Raw genomic sequence first — 23,864 nt, forward strand, 5'->3', positions numbered from 1 at the left:
ACTCAGCACCACAGTGTGATGGAAAACACAAATCCCTGCTCTCCAGTGGCATTTCAGCAGCTGGCACCCAGCTGGCACCCACAGCTCTGCCAGGTGAAAAGCAAGGTGCTGAACCTTCCCTTCCCAAGCTCCCGCTTTGGTCCTGCACTTGGGAACTTAAACAAAGGGATTCGAATTCCTTGCTCATCTTTCCTCTCCTTTAGCAACCAAACCTTTTTCCTGGCACAATGCTGGACTCATTTCTAAGGAGAGCAATGGGCTGCTATTAACAAGACCAATAAATACAGGTTTTTCTGCTGAAGGAAATCAGAGCTCTAAAGGAGCAGGAGCTTATGTGATTGTAACTGTACCCTGTGTCAGATACAACCTGGTTTACATTAAGCCCTAGAAACAAGCTGCTTTTGTTTAGGAAAACCGTATCATGTAAATTTGGACATAACTCTAAGGATTCCGATTAATCAAAATCAAATAAGCTTAAAATGGAAAGACACAGATTTTCTCAAAGCTTACATATTTGCCCCAACAGGACCAACAGCCCCGGTTCTTCCTCCTGAAGAGGTTTCCCAAGCATCCATTCATCCCCTGAATCATTCCTCGCAGCAGAGGGAGAGGAGCTGTAGCAAACAATACTGCAGGGAAGCAACAAACAAAAAATAGAGCTCTACAGTTCCCTGGAGGTCTGTCTCAGATGTAGCCACAGTTGCTTCAGCTAAAATTCAGTTCACATGCAAACTCCAATTTGGTTTCCAGAGCCAAGGAGGGATCTCACTATCTTGTCTTGTATCACCATCAATGAAGGCTCTCAGGCCAAAACCTGCCTTACAAGAAATTTAGACTGTGGCGGAAAAAGTAAAATAATTCAATTTTTTTCCCATTAAGCTGGTTCTAATGGGAATAGAAAACATGGTATCCACAGCCTCCCACTGAATTCAAATGGTTTCTTCAGAGCATTTAAGGAGCTGAAGAGAAATTACACCTTTTTTTTCTCCTTAGCTTTTCCATAGTAAAAAATATATTTGCTTGTTTGCTTCTTACAGCAAACCCGCCCACCTTCTCCAAGAGAATGCAAACTGCGTTGGATTTCTAGCTGTAATTACAACTCTGCCTCTTGCCATTGAAAAGCCTGTTTACCTGGACTACATAAGAAGCTTGGTACATGGCTAAATCCTTACAAAGCATCAGAGATGGATAAGGAAATTACATCCAGAACATAAGCAAATATAAAAACTATAGGTGTATGGTCTTAAAACAAAGGAAATGTGCTTGTAACAGAGAGAACTGCTTTTCTGGGTGCTATAATCATGTTAGGGAAACATTAAAAGCACCCAGACTACTACCTCTTGAAACACAGAGAGCTGAAGAGCATCTTTGATTTAAATCTAACAATCAGTTCCTCTGACTGCTGGGTCAAGGAAAGCAAAAAGCAAAAAAGCAAACGCAGCCAGGGAAACAGCTCTGCTGGTAAATGACAGCCACAATGCATGTGCACGAAATGCCTTTTCATTCATGTTTTTACCACCTCCCATCAGTTTGTATTTTCCAATTTGCCTGCGTGTCATAATACATAATAGATGACAGCAGCTCCATTACACATGGCATAGGGCACCCCACTCCGTATGGAGAGCTTTAGAGCACACATGGGTTTGCCAGACGTGTGCTGTGCCTTGTTAATAGAGGGGTGAAGGAGGCTGGGGTCTTTTCATTTTGTTTTCAAGTCTAAATGTGACTTGCCTACTTCCAGCAACAGAAGAAGTGGTTGATGTAACCACCTCTCATATCAAAGGGAGTGCTGTCATTGACTTCAGAGATGAGATCCTTTGGGCTCAAATAAGGGAGGCTGGAATAAAAGACAGGGAAGCTTGACAGAAGAATCTCCTTGTTACTTCTGGTACATCTCAAGTAAAACATCCCCGTGGCTTCCAGCAACTCACCCTGTTTAGCAGACAAAGCTAGCAGATAGAGCATCCTGAGCATCCTCTAATTACTGCTGGGGATGCTCACTGAAGGCTGTCAGTAAGAGGAAGAAGAAAACAAATTTATGTCTCTACATAATAAGCCGACAGTAGGCAGAATTATCTGTCAAAGGATTAACTCAGACTAAATATCAATTCAGTAATAGCAGCTTCTCCTCCTCCCAAGACGCAAATTCTTTCAGTATTTTCTAATTATACATATCCCACTCTTCCATGTATATGTATTTATTTGGATAATTTTCCTGTGTCTGAGGATATTAAATTGTGCAAGTATTTCACCAGACTAATTTCTTTCAAACTTTTAAGAGCCACACAATGGATTCTTCCAGGTTTAAAAGACAGAAGAATAAAAAATGTGGTGGCAAGCAAGGGCTGTGTTTTTACACAGGTGGAGAGATAACTTTTATAAATACATGTGTATATACACCCTTACACACAGAAAACTGCTCACATCTCCTGTGCAGAAGGCTAAGATTATCCAGTTGAAATTTTTCTGAGTCTCTCCAGTAACCAACAAACAAAAGAAAAGATCATGCAGCAGAAGAAACACTGAAAAACAACCCACCGGGACACCAACATCTTGGCCCACTACCAATGATCAGTGACATTCAATTTCTTTCTTGGAGCCTGCTCCAGCTCCCACTGAAGTCAGTGGGCATTTCACTATCAACTTCAGTGGGAGCTGGCTCAGGCTTCAGTCATTTTCCTCTTCGATTGGCAAGGGATGCAAATATTAGAGACGCAGCACGTAGAGCTCCTGATGGGAGGAAATAACACATCAGCAGCCCTTTGGCTGATCAAGAAATGGGCTCTGAATGTAAATCCTGCCCAGTTGCTGCAAGGATAGCAACCATAATGCCCCGCAAAAGCAAGGTGTGGTTTGTGCTCAGGAGAAAGGAACCCTTTCCACTGGAGAAAAAACATGATTCAGAGATGACGACTGCCTAAGAGCTCCCAACTTTTAAAACCCTAGCAACGTTTCCAGTTTGCTAATACTTAAAAAACATTACCAAGAGTCAGAAATATATTGCTATTACAAATAAAAGCACTAAAGATGAAGGTGGCAGCACGTGGCAAGGTGATTTCTGCTCACACCCTCAGCAAGGCAGCACTGGCATCTCAGACAGCGCACGCAAGGTCACCGCCGCCAGATGTGTGTGTGCAATAAATCCGTGCACACTGAACATCATCTCACTGTCACTGGATTTTATTTCAGCAGAGCCCACTCCTATTATCTGATGGAAACGTGCCCCCGATTGAGCTCAATCTGTGACCACCAGGGTGCCTGCTGCGATTTGCAAAGCACATGACAGCACTCATAACGTCAACAGCGAGGTCTGAACCACCCCACTTTCATCTGCAGTTAACTTTTATTGTCAGGGGCTTCCCTTGGGCTTTCCCTTTTTTATCATTCCAAATTGACTTTTCTTTCTTCTTCAAATACAAGGGCAATTGTCTGCTGCCACTAAGTGCTAACAATCCACTATGAGCAACAGAATACCCGGGGCTGTCAGTACCAATAGTGGGTGTATTACAAATACTTTTATCCTGGCTGGAACAAATTTACATTAAAATTAGGAATTTGGCATACACATGCAAAAAGGGCATATTTAATCATAGATAGACTCTAAAATCTTAACCTAGACCCCTTTTCAGCATGGATTCTAACACCAAGTTATTTCCACAACTTTCCCTAGCGTTAATGAGTAATCCATCATAGGATACTTTGGAGGAACTTGGAAAGCAGCAGCTATTTAAGGAATTTGTTTGCCTCTGTGCTTTTTCTGACACTACTCTGCTCCAGTAATGATTCCTGATTGACACCCCCCTACTCTAATGAACTCAGGGCAGCCAAATCCAACCCTGCTCTCCCTCTGTGGAGCAGCTCTCCTTAGGGCAATCAGCCTCTGCTGATGGCAGAAATGATGACTTCAGGGATGCCGTAACTGCGTGGGCAGCTGCCCAACGTGCCTGGGACATGGCCAGATGTTTCTGCCTCTGAGCCATCTCTGCCATTAAGGAATTTGCTTACGTGTGCAAAGCAAGTCAAATGCAACCTCATTAAAAAGCACTGGTAAAAGATACAGTGATAAGGGTATAAAGTCAGAACCTCAGACCAGAACTGATGACCATGACATCCTATGAGGATGTTCTTGTTTCATAAAACAAGCCTGTGTTTTCTCAAGGATAAAGAGATACCTCCATTCTTATCTCATTTTAAAGAGTATTTAGTTGAAGAAAGCACCACAATCTCTTGGTGATTTATTTAATACAAGATTAGGAATACCTTCCACAAACTCTTCCCAAGGACATCGACAGTTACTGAATGATGCCTATGCTAAAACTGTATCTGTTGATTTTGTCAGGCCTTAAAAGATCATCTTGAAACCCTACAGGAATGACTTAATGCAAAAGACGAGTATGTTTATATATAAAAGGAGTCACTGAGAGAGATGACAATATAATTTACTCAAGTGCCCCCAAAATGTATAAATATATACACATACACCTTGACCAATACGTTCATCCAACAGAATGGATTCTTAAAAGGTTGTGAAAATTGTAGATTAAAAACCCTGAACATTGTTTTAGCAACATGTATTTTATTGCCTGGTCCTTGGATCACTGTTAAAAATCAACACCAGTTTGTGAAGATGAAAATGCAACTTGTAGTGCTTTAAAGACAATGAAGCATCCATTTATTCCACCATATTATTAAAATAGATGCTTTCTATAGGAATGTCAGATGGAACTATAGAGAAAAAAAAATTAATTGCTGAAGCTACACATCAAAAGAACAAAGGATGCAGAAATGCTGTTAGGCCTGTATCTTACAAATACAAGAAGACACTCTCAAGCAAAGCTATCAGCTGATATACTGGAAAATGACAATAGGGAGCATACACCTACTTGTAAGGCCTATTACAGAGGCAAAACTATCAGTTACTGCTCTATCATTCCCCAATGGCTCTGAAGCACTTATCTCAAACGCACAAATGATGCCTCAACCATAATCAGAGCTACCTTAACAAGCACACTTTACATTAAAAAAAAAAAAAAATGTAGACACCTATAGGAGGTTAATTTGTAGACCAGCCCTAGTGCATAAATACCAAAACGTAGTAAGATACATATTCAGTAATGAATGCAGTAGTCAGACATGTTAAGATAAATGTGATTTATATAACTGTAATGACAAAAGGAGACAAGGCAATCCTTCTACAATCCATTCAGAGGTAAGGTCCATGGTCTAGCATTCCAGCTTAGCAGTCTGGGGCGGAGGGTTAAGGAGAAAAGACTGTTGGCTAAGTAAACTGATAAATCCTCTACCAATAAACTACAAAATCCTATTTACAAATGGGAAATGATGCTGCTATTTCTGCACGCACATACACATCCATGTACTTTCATATATGATTTAACCACCAAAAAAAGTGCTAAGTCGCTCTGAACAAGCACAAATTGTCTGCTTTTTCTTCCCTCCCCCAGCACATCTTTCCGAGTTGGCCTTCGGTGAGGAGAGATCTAAGGACACCTTGCTTATGCTTCATCACAGGATATAATACCATGACAGGGATGGATGCTGACAAGGGTGATGGTGACCTGAGAAACAGTATCTGTGCAGAGAAAAGCAAAAAGAAGCACCGAAAAAAGCACAGCGAAACGGAGCTCCACGCTGTGCATTTTAAATCAAAAACGCAGAGGTGGTGGGTTTGGGAAGGGGGAAGGGGCTGGGTTTTTGTTCGCTGGGAATGGTCATTGTGTTTGATTGATCATGCACCCGAAACACGAAAAGACAAAACATATGGCTCCCAGGCACTGCTGCACACACACCGACCGAGGTGCCCTGGCACTGGGCAGCGGCAGAAGACCTCACCCACACCCAGCCAGACCCCAACTCTGCCCCCGCAGCGCCCGCAGCGAGCGCTGAACAAAGGCCTCGGGCCCCCCAGCCAGCCCCGACCGCAGCGCTCAGGCTCAGGGCAGCGCAGGGGGACGGGGACAGCGAAGGGATCCGCACTTACATGGCCTCAGACGGCTCCCGGACCAGGCCACCTGTCTGTGCCTGCTGCAGGGACTGCGAGCCTCCCATCCTCAGCGTGCCCTGGGCTCGGAGCTAGGCGAGAGCAGGGCCGGCTTCCTCCGGAATCCCACCGGCGAGGAGCCCCGGCAGCTCTGGCTCTGTGGAGGCTGCAGTGCTGCAGTGCAGATGGAAACAGCTGCTCGCATCAGTGGCAGCACAAGCAGGAACACTTCGGCAGCTTCTCTTCTCTGAACTGTTGCCAGTTTTGGTGGTGGGTTGTTGTTTGGTTTTGTGGGTTTTTGTTTTGTTTTTTTTTTTTCTGTCCAGATGAACGGTATTTATAAAATAAAACAAAATCCCGGCCACTGTGACAGGGTAATCATCTGCTAAACATCAGTGGTCCAAACAGCTCCGGTGCAGGCGCCTGGAACGCGGGACTATTGGCTATGGAAACTGGCTTTAAAAAAAAAAAAAAATTAAAAAAAAAAAAAAAGACGACGAAGAAAAGCAGACCCTCCCTTTAAGCACACATTGTCAGCTACTGTGGCTCTCTAAGGACCTACAGGCAGGACCATTATATTGTGTTGACTCAGCCGATTTGAAATGCAAATGCACGTGTGCACTGGGTGCCGCGCATACATTTCCCCCTCAGAACTGCCAAGCTGTGCGCATCGGGACGCTGGCGCACAGGATTAATACGCAGAACGGCTGCTTTCTTTTCATTTTCACGAACGAGCTCATCCCCTCTTGCAAAAAAACAAATGGAATCTTCCGTGAGGAACGTAGGGAGAATATCATGAGCAGCCAAGGTAAACAAGCCAATGTGGGAGACGACCAGCAGCTCCATCCAGCGCTGGGGCACTTTAACCATTCTGCTCCTGCCTGCACAGACCCCCTTGCTGGACAGCGAGCTGGGGATGCTTAATATAGACGGGGAGGATCTTTAAACCCACAAACTACAGCATTCGTTACCCTACAAATCAGCTTATCCTTTTGCCACTGTGGAGGTAGCAGGGCATTGGGAACTCTAAGATGCTGAAAAGGATGGGCACCATTGCTCTCCACATCCCTGTCTTTGGCAAACAACAGATGATTCACACACAAGCCGAGTTTCACATCATTAAAAGAGCAAAAAAAACAAAAAACAAAAAACCCCCTTCAGTTGCACTGCTGCCTCTACCAGGAATTAAACTCTAGGGATACAAATGGCTTGAACCTATGTAACAATTCTGGATACATCACAGAGCAGAGAGATCAAAAGAACCAGATAAATTTAACGAAAATATTAAAATGTACTGACTTCAAGCACCTATCACAGCACAGCTTTTATATTCCAGTGCAGGCCTCATTAGGCTCACACTTCCAGTAGTTTCGGGATTTTTTTTTCTCTGCTTGCATAAATAGAAATCCAGTTGGGTTTGCTTGCTTTACAGAATGACTGCTGACTACACACGCAAGGTTCTGTCTCCAGGTGCATCCACAACAAACTGTTCTTGAGGTAAGAGGAAACAAGGATGTTTACAGAAGATGAAGAACTTTTCATTTCCAAGGGCTGCTAAAATTAAATTCTGTTTTATGAATACTATCAAAATAAATGACATCTTTCTCTACTTTTTTTAAACTATGGGGGAAAGCCTGTGAGCCAGCACTTTGTTCAGCCACAAACTTCCAAGCAAGATGTAATTTTGGGGCTGTTTTGATTCTGATAAAAGCCAAACCCTCATTTCTAGCATCTCATTGCTCAAGATTCATCCCAACTCCACCAGAGAAGCAGCAGCACCGCCTCACTCAGGGACTGAGCTCCAGAATTTCTGGAGCAGGGTTGGGCGCCTGAGCCACAACTGACCCCCAAACTCTGCAGCAGTGCCCAGCTCTGATCTTCTTTAGCCAAGGTGGTGGCAGCTCACTGCACCCTCTGTATTTGCCATTCACAAGTAAAGAACACAGAGAAAGTGAAGAAAGTGTATTTAACACTCCTATATGCTCTTTGGCAGTAGATTTGAAATGGTTATTAACTCCAGGATTTCCATCCAATATGGGAAATCAATGGTATACCAGCCAACAGAGTAAAATTACATGTCTGTATCCAGAGTCCCTGTTAGGCTGAGGTTACAGCTCAGCTTCACTTTAGTGTGTGGTAACTCTGCTGAGCTACAGAGGACTGGTCTTTGAACATCATAACAGCTCCCTGCTGGATTTCATTTGTTACAGAGAAAAGGAAGTCTCAGAGAAAAGAAAAACCCTTAGAAAGGCAAACCCCATATTAAGTAAAGCCCTACCAGGTACCTGGAAGCCAAGAGGGAGAACACAGGCACTGTTTGTCCTGACAGCGAGGAAAACAGGGACACTGTCCTGACAGTGAGGAAAACAGGGACACTCCTAACAAGTGCAAAGAATACACTTAAAATGCCTGTGTCAAGTCCTTCAAGTTTCACGTGCACATTTATTAAATAAACAAAGGCCCAATAAAAGAAGGCTTGGATTGAATCCTATTCTGAGGCAGGCAGCATGGTCCTTTCAGGAGCTGTACAGTGGAGAGAGTTTTTTTTTCCCCATTCTCCAATGTTTCTACACAACAAACATTCAAATTGCACTAGAAACGCAGGTCTTGGCAACCTGCAGGATGAAGGGCATCAGCCTTTGGAGCCCAGCCGTGGCCCTGGCCACTTGGCACGTTCTGTCTGGGTTACAGGGGACTCTGGGTTATGGTGAGGGGCATCACAGGCAAGGCATTGCCTCCTTCTCCCCTCGCTCTCACCCCAGTTCCTGTGCACAGCTCATGGCACACCTCAGAGATTTCATCAGAGGACGGCTCGCTGCGTCTAAGCTGCTCCTGCTCATAAAGGGGACAGGATTTCACTCTTCCCTTTGAAAAATAACCATCCAAGCAGCTCAGCTACAGCAACATGAACTCCTGATGGCCACGGTCTTTCAAAAAAAGGTGTGCTGTAACTGAGCCTTGGACTGGAGAGAGTTTGTTGCCTACGGGATGCAATAACAAATACTAGACTGATGTCTCTGGCCAGCCCGTGCAAGAAGCCAAACTGTAGATTTACTTCTGATTTGGCCATAAAATCTGTTACACTACAAAGCTGCAGCCCATCCTGACTGGTAAGAAATACCTCAGATGAGAGGGGAGCTCTCCCTCTCCTGCCTGGCCCCAGTTCACCCTTTAGGCCTGCCAAGAAGCATCAACTTAGTACTAAATTTAGTGCGGGCTTTTAAAAACACAAGAATTGTGTTGACACTCTGAGTACATTTTCTGGAACCTGAAAAACACACAGATGTAGCTCAAAAAGGAAAAAAAAAAAAAATCCCACTGTAGCTTCAAAGGATTTAAGGATGCCCCAGGCACTTCAGCCTAGGGATTAAAAGACATGTAACAACTTATTGTGATCCCACTGCTGAAAAGACTATTTAAGTATTCAGTATCAACCTTTAAAATTAATCATCTTCTCTTTCTGCCTCTTTCACCCATTTAAGTAAGAGGTATATTTTGGCCTCTGCTAAACTAATGTTTTATTGAAACTGGATGTCCACTGATTAGTTGTTTAAAACACTGTACAGACTCCTAAATATTTGGTCTTATTCCATTTCATGTTTACATATAAATTCAGACTTGGGTCACTTGCACCCAATTTGAAATTTTTTGGCTTCCATCAAAAAGCAATGCTGAGCAGGACTGTGATAAGGTTTGAGATACTGAAATTTATGTTCTGTTTCTTTGCTCTTGGCTTCAGTGTCCATCGTGCCAGGCATTTACACAAGTTATAAACATGACCACACATACATGCACACAGGAACATCAAAGAGCCTGCTGAAACAAAAGCCTCCCTCACACATCAATCCCCTTGGGAAGGAGTGCTGAATATTAAGCTGTACCTCCTAGCTGCAATGCATTACCGAGGTGTTGTGCAGAAACGAACACCATACAAAAGAAAATGCAAAGACAGAGCAAAACCAAACATCCCAAGCAAAAAGGGATTTCTCTGGTATCTGAACACTGCCACCACAGCTCTAAGGAACAGTGTACTGCCTACAAAAAAACCAAAGATGGGGAAATGTTTTTAAAAACAGATTATTGCTTAAACATAATTCTCCCCCTCAAAAACTTTATATCTATATCTATATATCTATATATATATCTATATATAAATAATTTTTTTTTTTTAAATGATACTGCCCTTGGACCCCAAAGCCTTGAATGCAGCCTGGAAAGAAGTTTTTACCCCAAAGCCTCCCTTATTTGTAGGCTGCCTGGTGTTTTCGAAGGGTTTATGGCAAGGCTATCCATAATATCAGACTGCTAAGGAACAGCAACATCTTTCCTAAAGGACTAAAAGGACCGAACTGCTCGAAAAAACTGACTCTGGATGGACAGAGTGGCAAAGCAAACCAGTGCCTGGGGAGGCTGGCTGCCTTAGTGAGCACATTAGCACATAAAAGCACTGACATCTTTTGAAGTGCAGTGGTGACAGCCCTTTTAGGACACCCAAGGCTGGAGACTCCCGTGCTCTAAAAGCCCTGCAGGAGCACCAGCCCTCCTTGGCCTCTGCTGATCTGACTGTGTCTGCCAAGTCCTTCCCAAAATCCAGGTCTCCTGGGACCAGCGTCATCTTTGTGTTCCAGGGAAGGTCAAGCAGGCTGTTTTCAGCCATGTGGGCACTCAGGTTCAGAGTTCATCTTTCTAAGCGTTATACAGTAGGCAGCTGACAGGCTTTTAAAGAATTCAAGCATTCTTCACTGTAGGCTGCACAAAAATACATAGGTCTAGACATGTTGTGCATATTTCTGTGCTCCTTTGCTCACCGTGCATTTTGTGAGTCCTGGGACACCTTTTTTCTTTTTGCTTCGTTTTTAGTCTGCAAACCAGGATATTTCTGTGCTCCTTTGCTCACCATGCATTTTGTCAGTCCTGGGACACCTTTGTTTCTTTTTGCTTCGTTTTTAGTCTGCAAACCAGACTTTCTTGCACCTGTAGCCCGACTTTTGCTCCTTAGTCTCATCTCCCTCTCTAAAGAGAGCAATAGAGGATGTATCTTATAATTTCCACTTCCCTAAAGGAGAGTCACTTAAAATTCCTCCTCAAGGAGCTGAAGCTGCTGCAAGGCATTTGCTACCCTTCCTTTGGTTTTCTTCACGTTTTCTTGCTGACTCCAATCCTATGTCATGCCCAGAGATGTGCCACAAGGAATCTTTGTGAGACCACATCCATCATGGGTTGTTTTTTCCCAGCCAGGTCACTCCATGACCCAGCTCACCACCTGTACTGCTGTGGGACAAGGACAACACTTAACACTGGTGCTGCCATTGCCTCCTTCAGAAAGTCACAGCTAAGCACAGAAACCCAACCAAACCCCTTTTCAATCTTTCTCTCCAGAGATGTGATTCCATTTTTTTTGCTTCAGGGAATAGAAGAAAATTAACTCTATTCCAGCCAAAACCAGGACACCGCAGTATTGTATGTGAGCAGACCATAATTTAAAATTAAAAACCCTTATTATTTTATAAGATGATAACCCAAGGAGGAAACCTAAGTAAACTACCTCCTGGAGGGCCAAGCTGGGACCTCTTGCTGCTATCAGGTAGCAAGAACAGGGAAAGAAAAGCAAATTTCTTTCTCTCCCTTAATTTTATGAGCACCTTTGTGCTACAGATAAAAGAACAAGTATGAAAAGTTAGCTGAAATGCGCAACAAATTTATCCCATTTCGGTTTACTGGCAAAAACCAATGAGAGGTTAACACAAATGGTAACATCTATGCTTTAGTAGTACCTAATAAATAGACATGTACTGCAGTTTATAGCCACAGTATAATTAAGATATTATTATAGTCTATAATTAGCCATTTCAAGACACATTCATTGCCATCCTTCTAAAATCCAGCTGTCCTTAACTTAATTCCATTCCAGTACAGCTAAATGAGAAACACAGCCCTACATGGAGAGCGACAGACCCTCCGATTGAAACCATAGGTTTAGTGGGTTTTTGTTAGCTGTAGGTTTTGGGTTAGTTTTTTCTCAGCATTTATCTTTTAATGGTCTAAGAGTGGGGCACTGATTCACAAATGGAGAGCATAAATGAAATCTGAGCAGTAAAATAATTACAGAGTGTTAAAGCAGTGGGATATTTTTCAATATAGTTTTCAAGGAAAACAGAAGCAATTTGTTCAATTGCGTCTGCACATCACTTGGCACAACACAACCCTATCTGTGTCACCATGGCACAAAATTATACACCACCAAATAACACAAGGAGATCCTAGGTGTAAGGCTTCACAGATTTAACTAGCTCTTACAGATCAAATACTTTGATAGACACATTGTGTGCTCCACCACTTACCTAGATTAACACAGTGTGAGTGCTTTATTTGCATTGATACACTCTTCATGAAAACACACAATGTCTCAGAGTTTTAAGCCTGAGCACACTGACAGAATTCCCATCTGCTAATGCCAAGAAAATAGAAGTGACCAGTGATGACGCAGCCAGGATGGACACTGCAGCTGACAAGAAACAAACATCAAATAAAAGTAAAAATAAAAATAAGAAAAAACATAAATAATTGTGCCCCCTCCCCACTGATCACTGTTTGGTTGTTAAGGTCACTGCTTAATCTAAATTGCAAGTGAGATTAATGGCATAAAGAGTTATGAATAACCAAGATGCCTGCTTAGTTATTGAAATTTCCAGCATGGGAAACCCAGAGGAAAGATAACAAAAGGGGCCCTGCACGGTGCTGCTCGGGATGCTGGGGGGGCTCTGGGCTTTCAGAGGCTGGCAGTGAATTACGATCAGCAACGTGAGAACTGAACACCCCACAAGATTCCACGTTCAAAAGCCTTCTATGAAATTGAGGAGCCACACAAAGAGGGAGATTAGGTTTCCCAGAGCTGAGCACACCCCCGAGTTTGGGTGCTTCCCTCCTTCCTTGCCCTGGCTGTGCAGGATCCCCCACAGGAGCGAGGGCTCTGCCCCACACAGACCTACAGAGGAGACAGGAGTTAAGGGTCAGGGTGGCCAAACCCCTGTGCAGAGCTCACACCTCACTTCGTGCAGCCTCTGGCCTCTCATTTGCTCCTTTGCTTTCCCCTCCTGCCAAGGCACAGATGCTTCAGTTTCAGATTCTGGGCTCTATCACACTACTACTGTAAGAGCCAAGCCTGAATTCCTTGGATCACAAACAAAACTTTAAACTCCTATTTACCACATTTCTGGCCTGGGACCACAAGCATCACCACACCAAAGGAGGGAGTTTGTTCTGCTGCTGAATATGCCTCTGCAGACCATGTCCACAAGCCAAATGCCCAGGTTCTGCTGACATTTCCGAACACCAGAATTGCAGAAACATCATCACAGACGACAGGAGCTCATCTTGTTTCCATGCTTCTTTCTAAGCCTCTAAACATCCTGAGGTGTAAGATCCCTAGGGCAGCTGGAGCCAGGCTTGTTAGGAAAGGAGCTGCCTAATGCCAGGAGGGGACTGACATTTTTAAGGGCTTTCATGCACCTGCCCTCAGCTGACAAGATCACTGCTGATAAAGCTCTCCCGGGGGCACCTTGTTGCAGGAGATTTCAGCAAGCAGAATCCAAAGGCCTCTTGGCCTCAGGGCCTAAGTAAAGAATTAGATTATGAAAATGCAGGATGAAGAAACCAGACAAGAACAGTACTCCCCCCTGGTGCAATGCTTTGCTGTGGCTGCTAAGGATGGGTGGTCAAGTGACTGCCTTAAAGAAGCCAGCTTACAGCTTCAATTTGATTTCATGAGAGTTAACACAAAATTGGTCTGAAGTATGCCTAGTATGTTTCAATGGTTTCTTTAAGCTTTTGTTTTTAGAAGATTTAGCATTAGGGGTAGGGTGCCCCAAAAGTACAGGCTATATTCTAGCATAACAGCGATTATTTAGAAATACAAAATACACCTGACGCAACAGTTTTAGCCCATGTATTACCTGCTCTAGGACAAGAGGTGATCCCCTACAAGTCCTCCACCCTCCTGGCAGTGTCAGGAGCTGTCACCATGTGTCACAGTGCCATGGAACAGCATCCCAAACCAGGTGTGTAATCTCTTAATCTGTACTTCCATGCTTTTGTAGGATGCAGAATGATCAATGCTGTTCTAAAGCTCCTCCTGGATGGTTTAATTAGTGTAACAACATACTCATTTTCATGCTGCTAAACCTGTTCTAGCAGCAAGGAAATTACCATAAATCGCCTGAGGGAACCTGTAAAATACACAGGAATAACAGGCGAACAGAGGGCCTTCATCACCCTTTTGTCCACTGCCTCAGACTGAGAGCAGCTTCACAAGACACACAAATAATTGCTCTCTTTGAGCAAACCTGCAGGCAGAACACCCCAGAGAGCCCAAATTCCCAGCCACCATATGGTTAGAAAACAGGTGACATTTCCCACTTGTGTCAAGCACCCATTAATGCTCTGCCTTCTAAAAATGAAGCTACTGGCAGCTATTTGTTGAATTGCTGCTGGCTGATGGAAGCTGTTTCTGCCAGCACACACCAAGGGGGTCTCTGGGCACCCTGCCCATCAAACACTCAGGACTGTCCCCCCAAATCATGGGCTCACCCAGATAACCCCACCACACCAGTCCCACACCCAGCTACAAGAAAATGCACTTAATCCACAACATTTGGGGCTTGGAACACAGCAGACATCCCAGACTTTGATGCTGTTACTTGGTAATAAATTGAAGACATCTACACAAAGCATCCTCCTGCCTAGGGCTGAACACACCACTCAGGAAACAACCCCCTTTAAAACCTGGAACGGTGGAAATGGATGAAGAGCGGCACTGTGGTTCACTCCTGTCCATTTTTTACAGGCTGGCTGGTTATGTGGAAGATATCTTATTTTTTATGCTGTTTTTCAGGAGATGGTAAATGATTTTCATGGTATCAGCCACAAAGCCTCAACAATCCTTGGGGTTAGTTTACAAGATCTAAACAACTTCGTTTCAGTGCCTTCATTCTGTTGCTATCCTAAAAAAAGCATCACTTCACTTGTGCACCACAGTCCAGACACACACTACTACCATCCAGTTCACATGACAAACATACAAAACTACACCCTCCTTCCCCACCAAAAAAATGCCCAAACCCAAAAAATCCTGCAAACTCCCACATTTTGGAAAGAAAGAGGCGTTTGTATCCCTCACTTGTACTTCTCATCTCTTCCTTGCTCAGAGCACTTGTAAACTTAAAAGGTTGTAACACATTCCTTTCCAAAGGGTTAAATTCACTCAAGGGAAAAAACCCGTGAGTTTCTGAATCCCATTTAATCCCTTCTTGGTTTTGAAGACATCATTAAAAGCAACTCAGTCTAGGATTATCAGTGTTGGTCAAAAATGAAGGCAATACATCAATTTTTATTTCCTTAGTTTTACACCAAGCCTCTCTGAAGGTGGGCAAAAGGAGAAAACTTGTTTTCAACATACAATCAAGCAAATAAAACCCAGAAGTCATACTGCTTATCCTGTTTTTCTGCCTACACCACTTATTCAGCTTTGTTTCCTCCCAGGGAAGCATTATGAAACATTTTGGAAACCAACAACACAGAAAGCAGAGCTTTGTGTAAACGCTGTTGTGACTTTCTGCTTTCAGAGAGATTTGCTGCTGTGCTTCCATTTGGTTCCAGGCTCATTTCAGGAAAATTAGGTAAGACAGAAATGTGTATTTAATTTCAGAGATTCAGAGATCAACAGACATTCTCTGTGTATCCAAAGTCTCTCAAAATGATCTGACTCCAGCCTGCTTCAGCTGTTGAAAGAAAACTGACCCTGTATCTGACAACAAGGAGGACCCAGCTCTCCATTCCCATCAGCCACACAGAATATCACAGGTGCAGTTTTCAAAGCAGGTAATGAGGCTCCAAGTAGGGACATGCTCAAAATCAGCACCTGGTTTTTGTTCTCCAGAACAAATCATACCCATCTCTTCCTCGCAGGACAAAGGGATGGATCAGCTCCTCAGAGACTTCCCAGCTCTGTCCGTAGGGCTTCCATAAAGAATCAGCCACTCTCTAGCAATATTTCAGCACTTCTCTCAAATTATGAAGTGTCTTGACAGAGTTCATAATGTGACCATCATAATCACAGAGGAGACTGAAACGCCTCAAGGATCCATTGTGCAGAAAATCATGCAGTGGGGCCCAGCAGTTGCACAAGTTCAGCACCTTGGCAGGCACTTGCCATAAATGTGACAAAGTGAAACACAACCCAATTTGCAGGCTATTATCTTCCATGGCTGATTTGACTTGATACACAGGAATCACATAAAAATGCAAGGTAGTCTCAGAAGTACTTACATAAGGGCTGATTACAGCAGCAGACAGCAGTTTGGACAGTAACATATTTGCTTTTCAAGAGGATGCAAGAATGATCTTTTGTCCCACAGACAACTCTAACTCCCACCTCTGTGTGCATCTTAATTTGCATTAAGATACAAACACACGAGTTCAGCTTTGGAGAAAGAAGCTGTGGGTGACAGGATCACTATTCTCAAGGAACAATGAGGATGCTGGGAGTGCCCATTTGGGCTGCTGGAATCCTAGGCTGGATTTTGATTCTACATTAAGTTAAGTTGTACTGATAGAACACGTTGCCTGAAGAGGTTGTGGACTCCCCATCCCTGGAAGTGTCCAAGGCCAGGTTGGACAGGGCTTGGAGCAACCTGGGATAGTGGAATTTCTACCCCATGGCAGGGGTAGAACTGGATGAGCTTTAATGTCCTTTCCAATCCAAATCATTCCATGATTCTACTTAATTACACCACTGTTTACCCCATCCAAGAGTTTCGTACACACAGACACTTACATTAATGAACACACTACATCAATATCAAAACAAAACAGGAACTTCAGAGGCACAAGCCAATCTAAGTATGTAAGCACAGCAGCTCTGCTTGCCTGCTGAGCTCTAAAATTATTTCTCCTGTCTTTGAAGCTGAATTCTAGTGAAAAGGAAAAGAAAATCCTCATGTTTTAGTGGTTCTGATTTGGATTTGTAAACAACAGTCATCTGTGACTACACTACAGCACTCCCAGAAAGCAAAATTCTGGGTATTCATACAGTTCAAACAATTTTGGATGATTCTCTGGAAAGAGCCAACATCTTGGGGTGAGTATTTTCTAACTTAAAATCTCACCTGCCCACTTCTCTCCATTTTTAGAGGATAACCACAGTATCTACCCTACAATTCCGAAAATCCTCTCCAGCTGACAGAAATTGCATACTGGTATGAAACACTTCTGTTCTCCATCAGTGGCTCACAGGCTAAAACATGTGGGTCCAGTGCAGTGTCATGGAAGAAAACTACAAAGACTTGGCCTAACTGTGCTTCAGCAGCACATTCACTAAAAGTGACGAAACCATTTTTCTGATTGAAATAATCAGAAGTTTAGAAGAAATTATTAATCAACATTTCCTAGATATTATAGTCAACAGTTTTTTCAACAGCATTTGCTAATAGCTACTTGAGCACTGTTCCACAGCAGAACATGTCTATTGTGTACATTTTAATTCATAATTCAGAGTATCCTCCTGCTGGCAGCAGCATCTTTTGACATTTCTGAACTGAGCTTTAGTGGCATAACTGTGTTTCCTGTGGTGTCTCCTGTCTTGTATCCCACTTGTCACAACCTGCCAGTCTGTATTGGTGGGGTGGGGAGCACTGCTCTCCAGGGAGTGCCCATTTCATATTCTCAGCTGTGCTGTGACCTTTTCCATTAATAGATGTCACAATAAGGGCAGGCCTTGATTGCTGAGCCACAAGAGCAGACTGGTTAATCAGCCTCAGACAGGCGTCAGCTGAAGCTCTGACAGGAATATCCAAGCACATGTCTCAACTATATTTGAGATGGGATGGTTGGAACGACATGATCTTTCCTTCCAACCCAAATCATTCCACAAGTCTATGGCTCAGTTTGGGGGTTTTCAAAGCAAAAAATGTGCTGGGCCTCCTATCAGAACACTATGCAACAATGAGTGTAAATCTGAGGCAGTGAAACGTTTCACTTTGAAACCAAGGTAACATTTACTCAGCAGGAGCGAAACCAAGCTGAACAACTTCTTTCTTCACTACTGACAGTGACAATGCAAATCAGATGTGAGGTGGGGAAGTTGCTGGCAGCATCTGAAGGGGAATGAGCAGAACGTTCCTCTTAAATAGACCTGAACTTGCATAGTTTCACACACAAAAACAAAATAAAAAAAACAAACTTAAACTTTGAGAAAGAAAAATATTGGGAAAAAACCCTAAAAAATGTTAATTTAAAAACAGAAGGAAAGATCAGCATAGTAGTAAGCAGTGTAGTCTAAGCTCCCTCTTCTGGTATTTTGGAGTAAATATACTGGATTAGCCAGGTCTTGATAAATCTAACATTTGGATTCAAGATCTAGCAGCGAAATGTTCATGTAACTTAGACAAAACACCTGTAAAACTTAGTCAGCCTCTTTCACACTAGTACCATTTCTTAAGCAAAAGATGTAAAGACATGGAAAAGTCTTGTAACAATTGAAATCACACAATACCTCTTTTTTTCCCTTGTGAAACCTTCAGTTTCTTGAGCAGGCAGCTCTACACCATCACCAGGGGCCACAGCCAAAGGTACATCCTCAGAAACGTGGTTATCAACTTCTTTGCAGCTATCAGGCTTGGAAGTGCTGCAAAACAATTATTGAAAATAAGCTGACAAATATCAGAAATGCCCATGAAGCTTTAATGAAGTCTCTTCATAGGATGAACTTTGGCTGGATCCACAAGGAGCTATAAGGACCACATCATCCCCTCCTGAATCCCCTCTCTCTCCCACCTCCCACAAATTACTTCTTCCTACAAACATTATTTCACTTAACTTCTCAGCTGACCACATAATCAGTAATATTGCAAAGTCTTGACAGATCTTACAGACCGTAACATTAAGTGCCAGAGGAATTTAAGCATATATGAAATCAGTATAGTAAATAAATCACTAATGACAGCTTTGCTGCTCTCACACAGCCCTTTCTCCTCAGTGTACAGCATAAACATTTGATTAAGTGATCTGTGTTTTAGGAAAAAACCCTAAAAACAGGGACTAAAGCATTCTCTTACTTTAAAAGCCCTCCCTAGGCTGTAAAGCTAAACACAGTAATCCCAGAACTCATTACATGGATGTTAAGTCCCTCTGCTCAGCAAAGCCCCACAAGCTCAGGAGCAGCGCAGTAACCACACAACTCCCCCTGCTCTCAGCCACACTCATTAAACCACTGACAGAGAAGGAACTAAATAACCAATGACTTCATGTCTCAAAAGCAGGAGCAGTTTAAGGTCTTGTCACGCCACACTGTCCCTTCCAGGGCACCTCAGACACACCAGAGGGACACAAATGTCCTGGGGTAGCAGCCACACACAAACAGCCTCCCCTCCTGCCGGCTGCTGCTTCCAGAGATACAACACAAATGTTGATGGAAATGTTGATGGAGACAGGACGTGGCTGAGAAGCTTCTTACAGGTTTCCTGAACTAAATATAAACAGCTATCTTAGTCATTCCTTTTAAAAATTTCTCTCCTCTTCCCCCAGTAATTACACTGGAACTGTAGGCAGCAGATTAAATTGTGTTACTGATTAAGAGTTAGTAAGGTCCAGGAACAGGCTGTTCCCTTCTTTGGTGCATGTATACAAAGGACAAACCTAAAGCACAGCCCTAACTTCAGTCACAGTATGTAGGAGCACGAGAACAGCCATTTCCTACTTGTCCACTCAGTTACTGAGATCCCCAAAGCTCTCTGTGAGTGTAGTTTACCTTGATTAGCTTATATCCACGGAGCTGCTTTGTCCCATATGGGATAACTGCCCTGCTACTTCTAAGAAATTACCTCTGCTTTCCTCACTCCTTCCTTCCTTTCCTTCCTTTGGGTTGTCCAAACTGGCCTGATGCTGACACAGACACCCTAAATCTTCAGCCCCATCAAGTTAATACAAATAAATAAATAAATAACGATTAAAAAGCAGGCTGCTTCCTTTTTCATGCAAAGGCCTTTGTCCTTGGCTAAAAATGTCTCTGTCCTAATATAGTAACAGCATCCCCTCTATACCAAGGCGCTGTGACTATATAGGGGCACACGGAGAGCAGCGAAAGTAAGATTTTTAAAGCAGAAAAAAGTGAACTACTAAAAATAAGTGAGTGCTGAACATCTGTTTGGAGAGGAAACAAAGAGTTGCAAAACCCAAACAATTCACAAGAGGGCTCAGCCAAACAAGAGCACCAAAGGCACATAAAATTATGGCCCTGGTGTTACGGACACACAAAGCCCTACCTGCTTACAGTAGCACCTGATTCACCCACACTTCTTCAGACAGGCCCAAATGGCCATCTGCAGCCCTTCAGCTTCCCCCTTTAAGTCTTCCCACATCAAATGAAACAATTTTCAGAGACACTTTGACTAATGAGTGTCATTCCCAACACTAAAGCAAAGCTTGCCATCGACACACATGGATTTCTAGAAGAGCTCTGCTCCCTGCCCTTCACAAAGCCCTGCCTCCACTCCTCCTCCTGCTCTGACAGACGGCACAAATTGAGGCAGGGGAGCACAGAACAGCAACCCTGTCCAAAATACAGACTTTCTGTCCACTCTAAACTCTCCAGCCTAACACAGCATCAACTTGCGTGTGTGTGTCAACTCACAGTACTTTTATCACCTCAGACATGAAGTGGCTACATTAAAACCTCTCCACAGCTATTATTAAAACAAGATTTTCCACTAAACTTATTTCTCAACTTGTAGTATTTTAATGGTTGTAGCTAGAATACTACCAAAAGGCCCAAGTCTTCTCAGTGCACAGTAAACTATACATTGACCAGTATTTATCCTGTGGAGTAGAGCGGATCAGAGAACAAGCATTTTCAAGCACCATCTCTTTTAAGTAAACCTCAAAAATCACTTTCTGACTATCTGTGAGCACAGACAAACCTGGGTACTCCTGCCTGCTTGTGCTGCCAACACTAAGAAGTACAACCCTAAACAAAACTCATACAGGAAGTGTTTTCTAATCTGTCATATTTCCTGGACATTTGCAGGTTTGGGGTTTTTTTTCCCACAAGGCAGGAAGGAAGCTGCAGGGAACAGACACTGCTCAGAAGTGTTTCTCACCTCTAACCTGGAGCCCAGCTAAGCTGTGGTCTTGTACAGCCAGGGCACTTATTTGCCTTCTCTGCCTTTCCAACCCAAACATTCCTCATACAACACAGAAGTCCTGTTGCAGAGCTCTGCACCTGCAGAGTAAGGAGAAAGCTGTGTCTGGCCAAAACTTCTAGTGCAATATGTACTGGCAAATCAGAGTGAACTTGGCCTTCCACTACTAAACAAAAATGCTTGGCAGAACTGCCAGTGAACTTTTTACCTAATTCTTTTCAGGGCACTTCTCTGTAGATAGAGTAAATAAAATTTTACTGAGCAGATGATAGCAGGTTGTCCCTGATCAATATGGCATCAGCAGGAGAGAGGCAGTCAATCACCCTCAAGAAGCAAAACAAAAATAGAGTTTCCTGACTGAACAGATGGAAGGACAACCTGATCTCTTACTCTGCCTGGCCATCTGGATGCCATTTAGCCCAAACTGACCCCCACCCTATATGTACCATTATTTTTCCCTGTCAAATGATACCATCTGCATTATGTGACACCCCTGATGGGGAAACACATGGAAACGAAAGTACATTTAGTAAATAACTAAATGTTTTGGGGGAAAACACTTTATGATTGCACCTTGCTGCAGACAGACTGGAATAACACCACGCCATTCAGGAGCCCTTGTAACATTTCCATGTTGCAGAGGTACCCAGCAGGCATCACAGAGACACCGCATGCAGGTGCATTAGAGAGCTGTACCCAGTCATACTAAAATGCAGGGGTGCAGTGCTTCTACATAAAATGCCAAAAAAGCAGAGACTTTAATAAGATTATCTTACTTATATGGGCAATAATCTGCTCCATGACACAGGTGAATTGTTGATGATGGATAAGGCAATGACATAAAAGAAAAAACATCATCAAGGCTCTTCCCTCAGCTAAGAAAAGCCCAGTCCTGCTATTACTGATCCTGGCTGTGAGCATGATCACATGTGTTTTAAGAGCAATACTTTCATTTGCTACCAACATCATGTTGTTATCAGCTCAGGACTAAACCCCAGGGAAGTCAGCAGAGCTGCTGCTGCAGGAGGAGCTGCACCATGACTGAACCCACAGGAGCTAAAGCAGGGGTGCAGATGCATTGATTTAACCCCTCTTCTGCCAACCAGCAGCACCTGGGGGTGGGAACAGTGGCAGCCTTTGAATTTTCCATGCTGGGACAGCAGGAAACCCCTCTGCAAGGCTCACAGAGAAGCTGGCAAGTGACAACAACCTGGACAGGAAAGACAGGTGAAGAAGAACAGGTAGGCTTTTATATCCAAAGCTGCACAGAGATGCAAATTAAAGGAGAAAGAAAAACAAACAACACTGACAAGAGTTAACTTGTGCAGCATTTAAAAAAAATATAAACAAAAGAGTTAAAACCAACAAACACAGAAGAACCACTCACAGCCAGCTTGACTGCAGCTGACCACAGTGTATTTCTCTGCCAGTTTCCTCTGTTTCAGGAACTGGAAAACTACCTACATCCAACGTGAAATACCCCTGGTTTGCAACTTTTTAGTGCTGAACCCTTGCAAAAATCCTTGCAGCTCCCTCAAGGTCAGGATTTGGAACACCAGGCAGATCCTGTGGTTGCTGCACAGTCTGTGTGCCCTCACCCCCACTGGGCTCAGCCACCCTGGATGGGGCAACCACAGCTCAGCACCAGCACAGCCTGCACAGCTGGGATGGAGCAAGGAACCCCGAGACAACCTTCAGACATCAACAATAAAAACATTTTAAAGGCACAAGTTATGAAGCAGATCAAAAGAAAAGGTAAAATATAATTAACTCGAAATTCCGGATTCAGATGAGAATGCAAACAGAGTGAATTCAGGAGGTTTACAAGAAACAGTGAGTTAAAACACTCTAAGACTGCTCTCCCTAAATGTTTAATCATAGCTTGTGTGCCTTTTTCCCTGCAAACAGCAAATTATCGCCCCAAGGGCACACAATCCTCTGTTCCAGACTGTAGTCCAAAGACCATATACAAATCTTCCTCGCACTTTCGGTGTTAGTCTTTTTTTCATGCCTCCACATTAAGAAAGTAGTTCACAGCTCCACCTCAGTTAATGCTCACTCTTTTCTAACTGCCTCACTACTATGGCCAACAATCCATTAGCAAGAAACAGAATCCACAAAAAACCCATCAGTAACCCAATTACATTTGTTAAAAACAAAGAAACACAACTCTTTTGAGTAAAAAAACTCACAAGAACTGGAAGAAATCCACATCATTAGCTTCCCACTTCTCTAGATCATCTTACTCAGACTGTAGGAAAAAGTTTGTTTCTCACAGACTCACTCAGCCAGCATTAGTGACTAACCAGCTTGGGGACTGGTGGCAGACCAGGATGGGCTAAACAGCAAAGTCACCCAGCTTTTAAGGAGGATTGAGCAAACCACACAAGGTCCCTTCTGCCTTTGATGGTGTATTATTGTGACTTCAGCTAACAACTTTAATGCTAGCTTAAATATACTGTGTGTGTTTACACTCCACTGAACTCCTGGTGATTGAAGGGTACACACACCCTACAAGGCTTCCTCTATTGTTAAGACAAATTTATATGCCCGAAAATCCTGACAACCCTACTACCACCAGCACAAATAAAGCGACAGTTTCCCCTCTCAGTGCAAGCAAAGGCAGACAAAAAGGCCGGAGTCCAACAGAGACACCTGAATGCTTTATAATTAAC

General features: G+C 43.3%; 1 protein-coding gene across 16 annotated transcripts in view; it reads right to left on the reverse strand.

Moving 5' to 3' along the window:
- The window catches only part of TACC2 (transforming acidic coiled-coil containing protein 2), a 131,352-nt gene that overhangs the window by 51,206 nt on the left and 56,282 nt on the right, over positions 1-23,864 (reverse strand). For all 16 annotated transcript variants that reach the window (XM_017746821.1, XM_017746820.1, XM_017746830.1 and 13 more), the window contains one exon: positions 18,546-18,677. In XM_017746821.1, the coding sequence (XP_017602310.1) occupies positions 18,546-18,677 (132 nt within the window). The remainder of the gene's footprint in view (positions 1-18,545; positions 18,678-23,864) is intronic.

The sequence above is a fragment of the Corvus brachyrhynchos genome, unplaced genomic scaffold (genome assembly GCF_000691975.1).
Source record: "Corvus brachyrhynchos isolate BGI_N302 unplaced genomic scaffold, ASM69197v1 scaffold319, whole genome shotgun sequence".
Lineage (NCBI taxonomy): Eukaryota > Metazoa > Chordata > Aves > Passeriformes > Corvidae > Corvus > Corvus brachyrhynchos.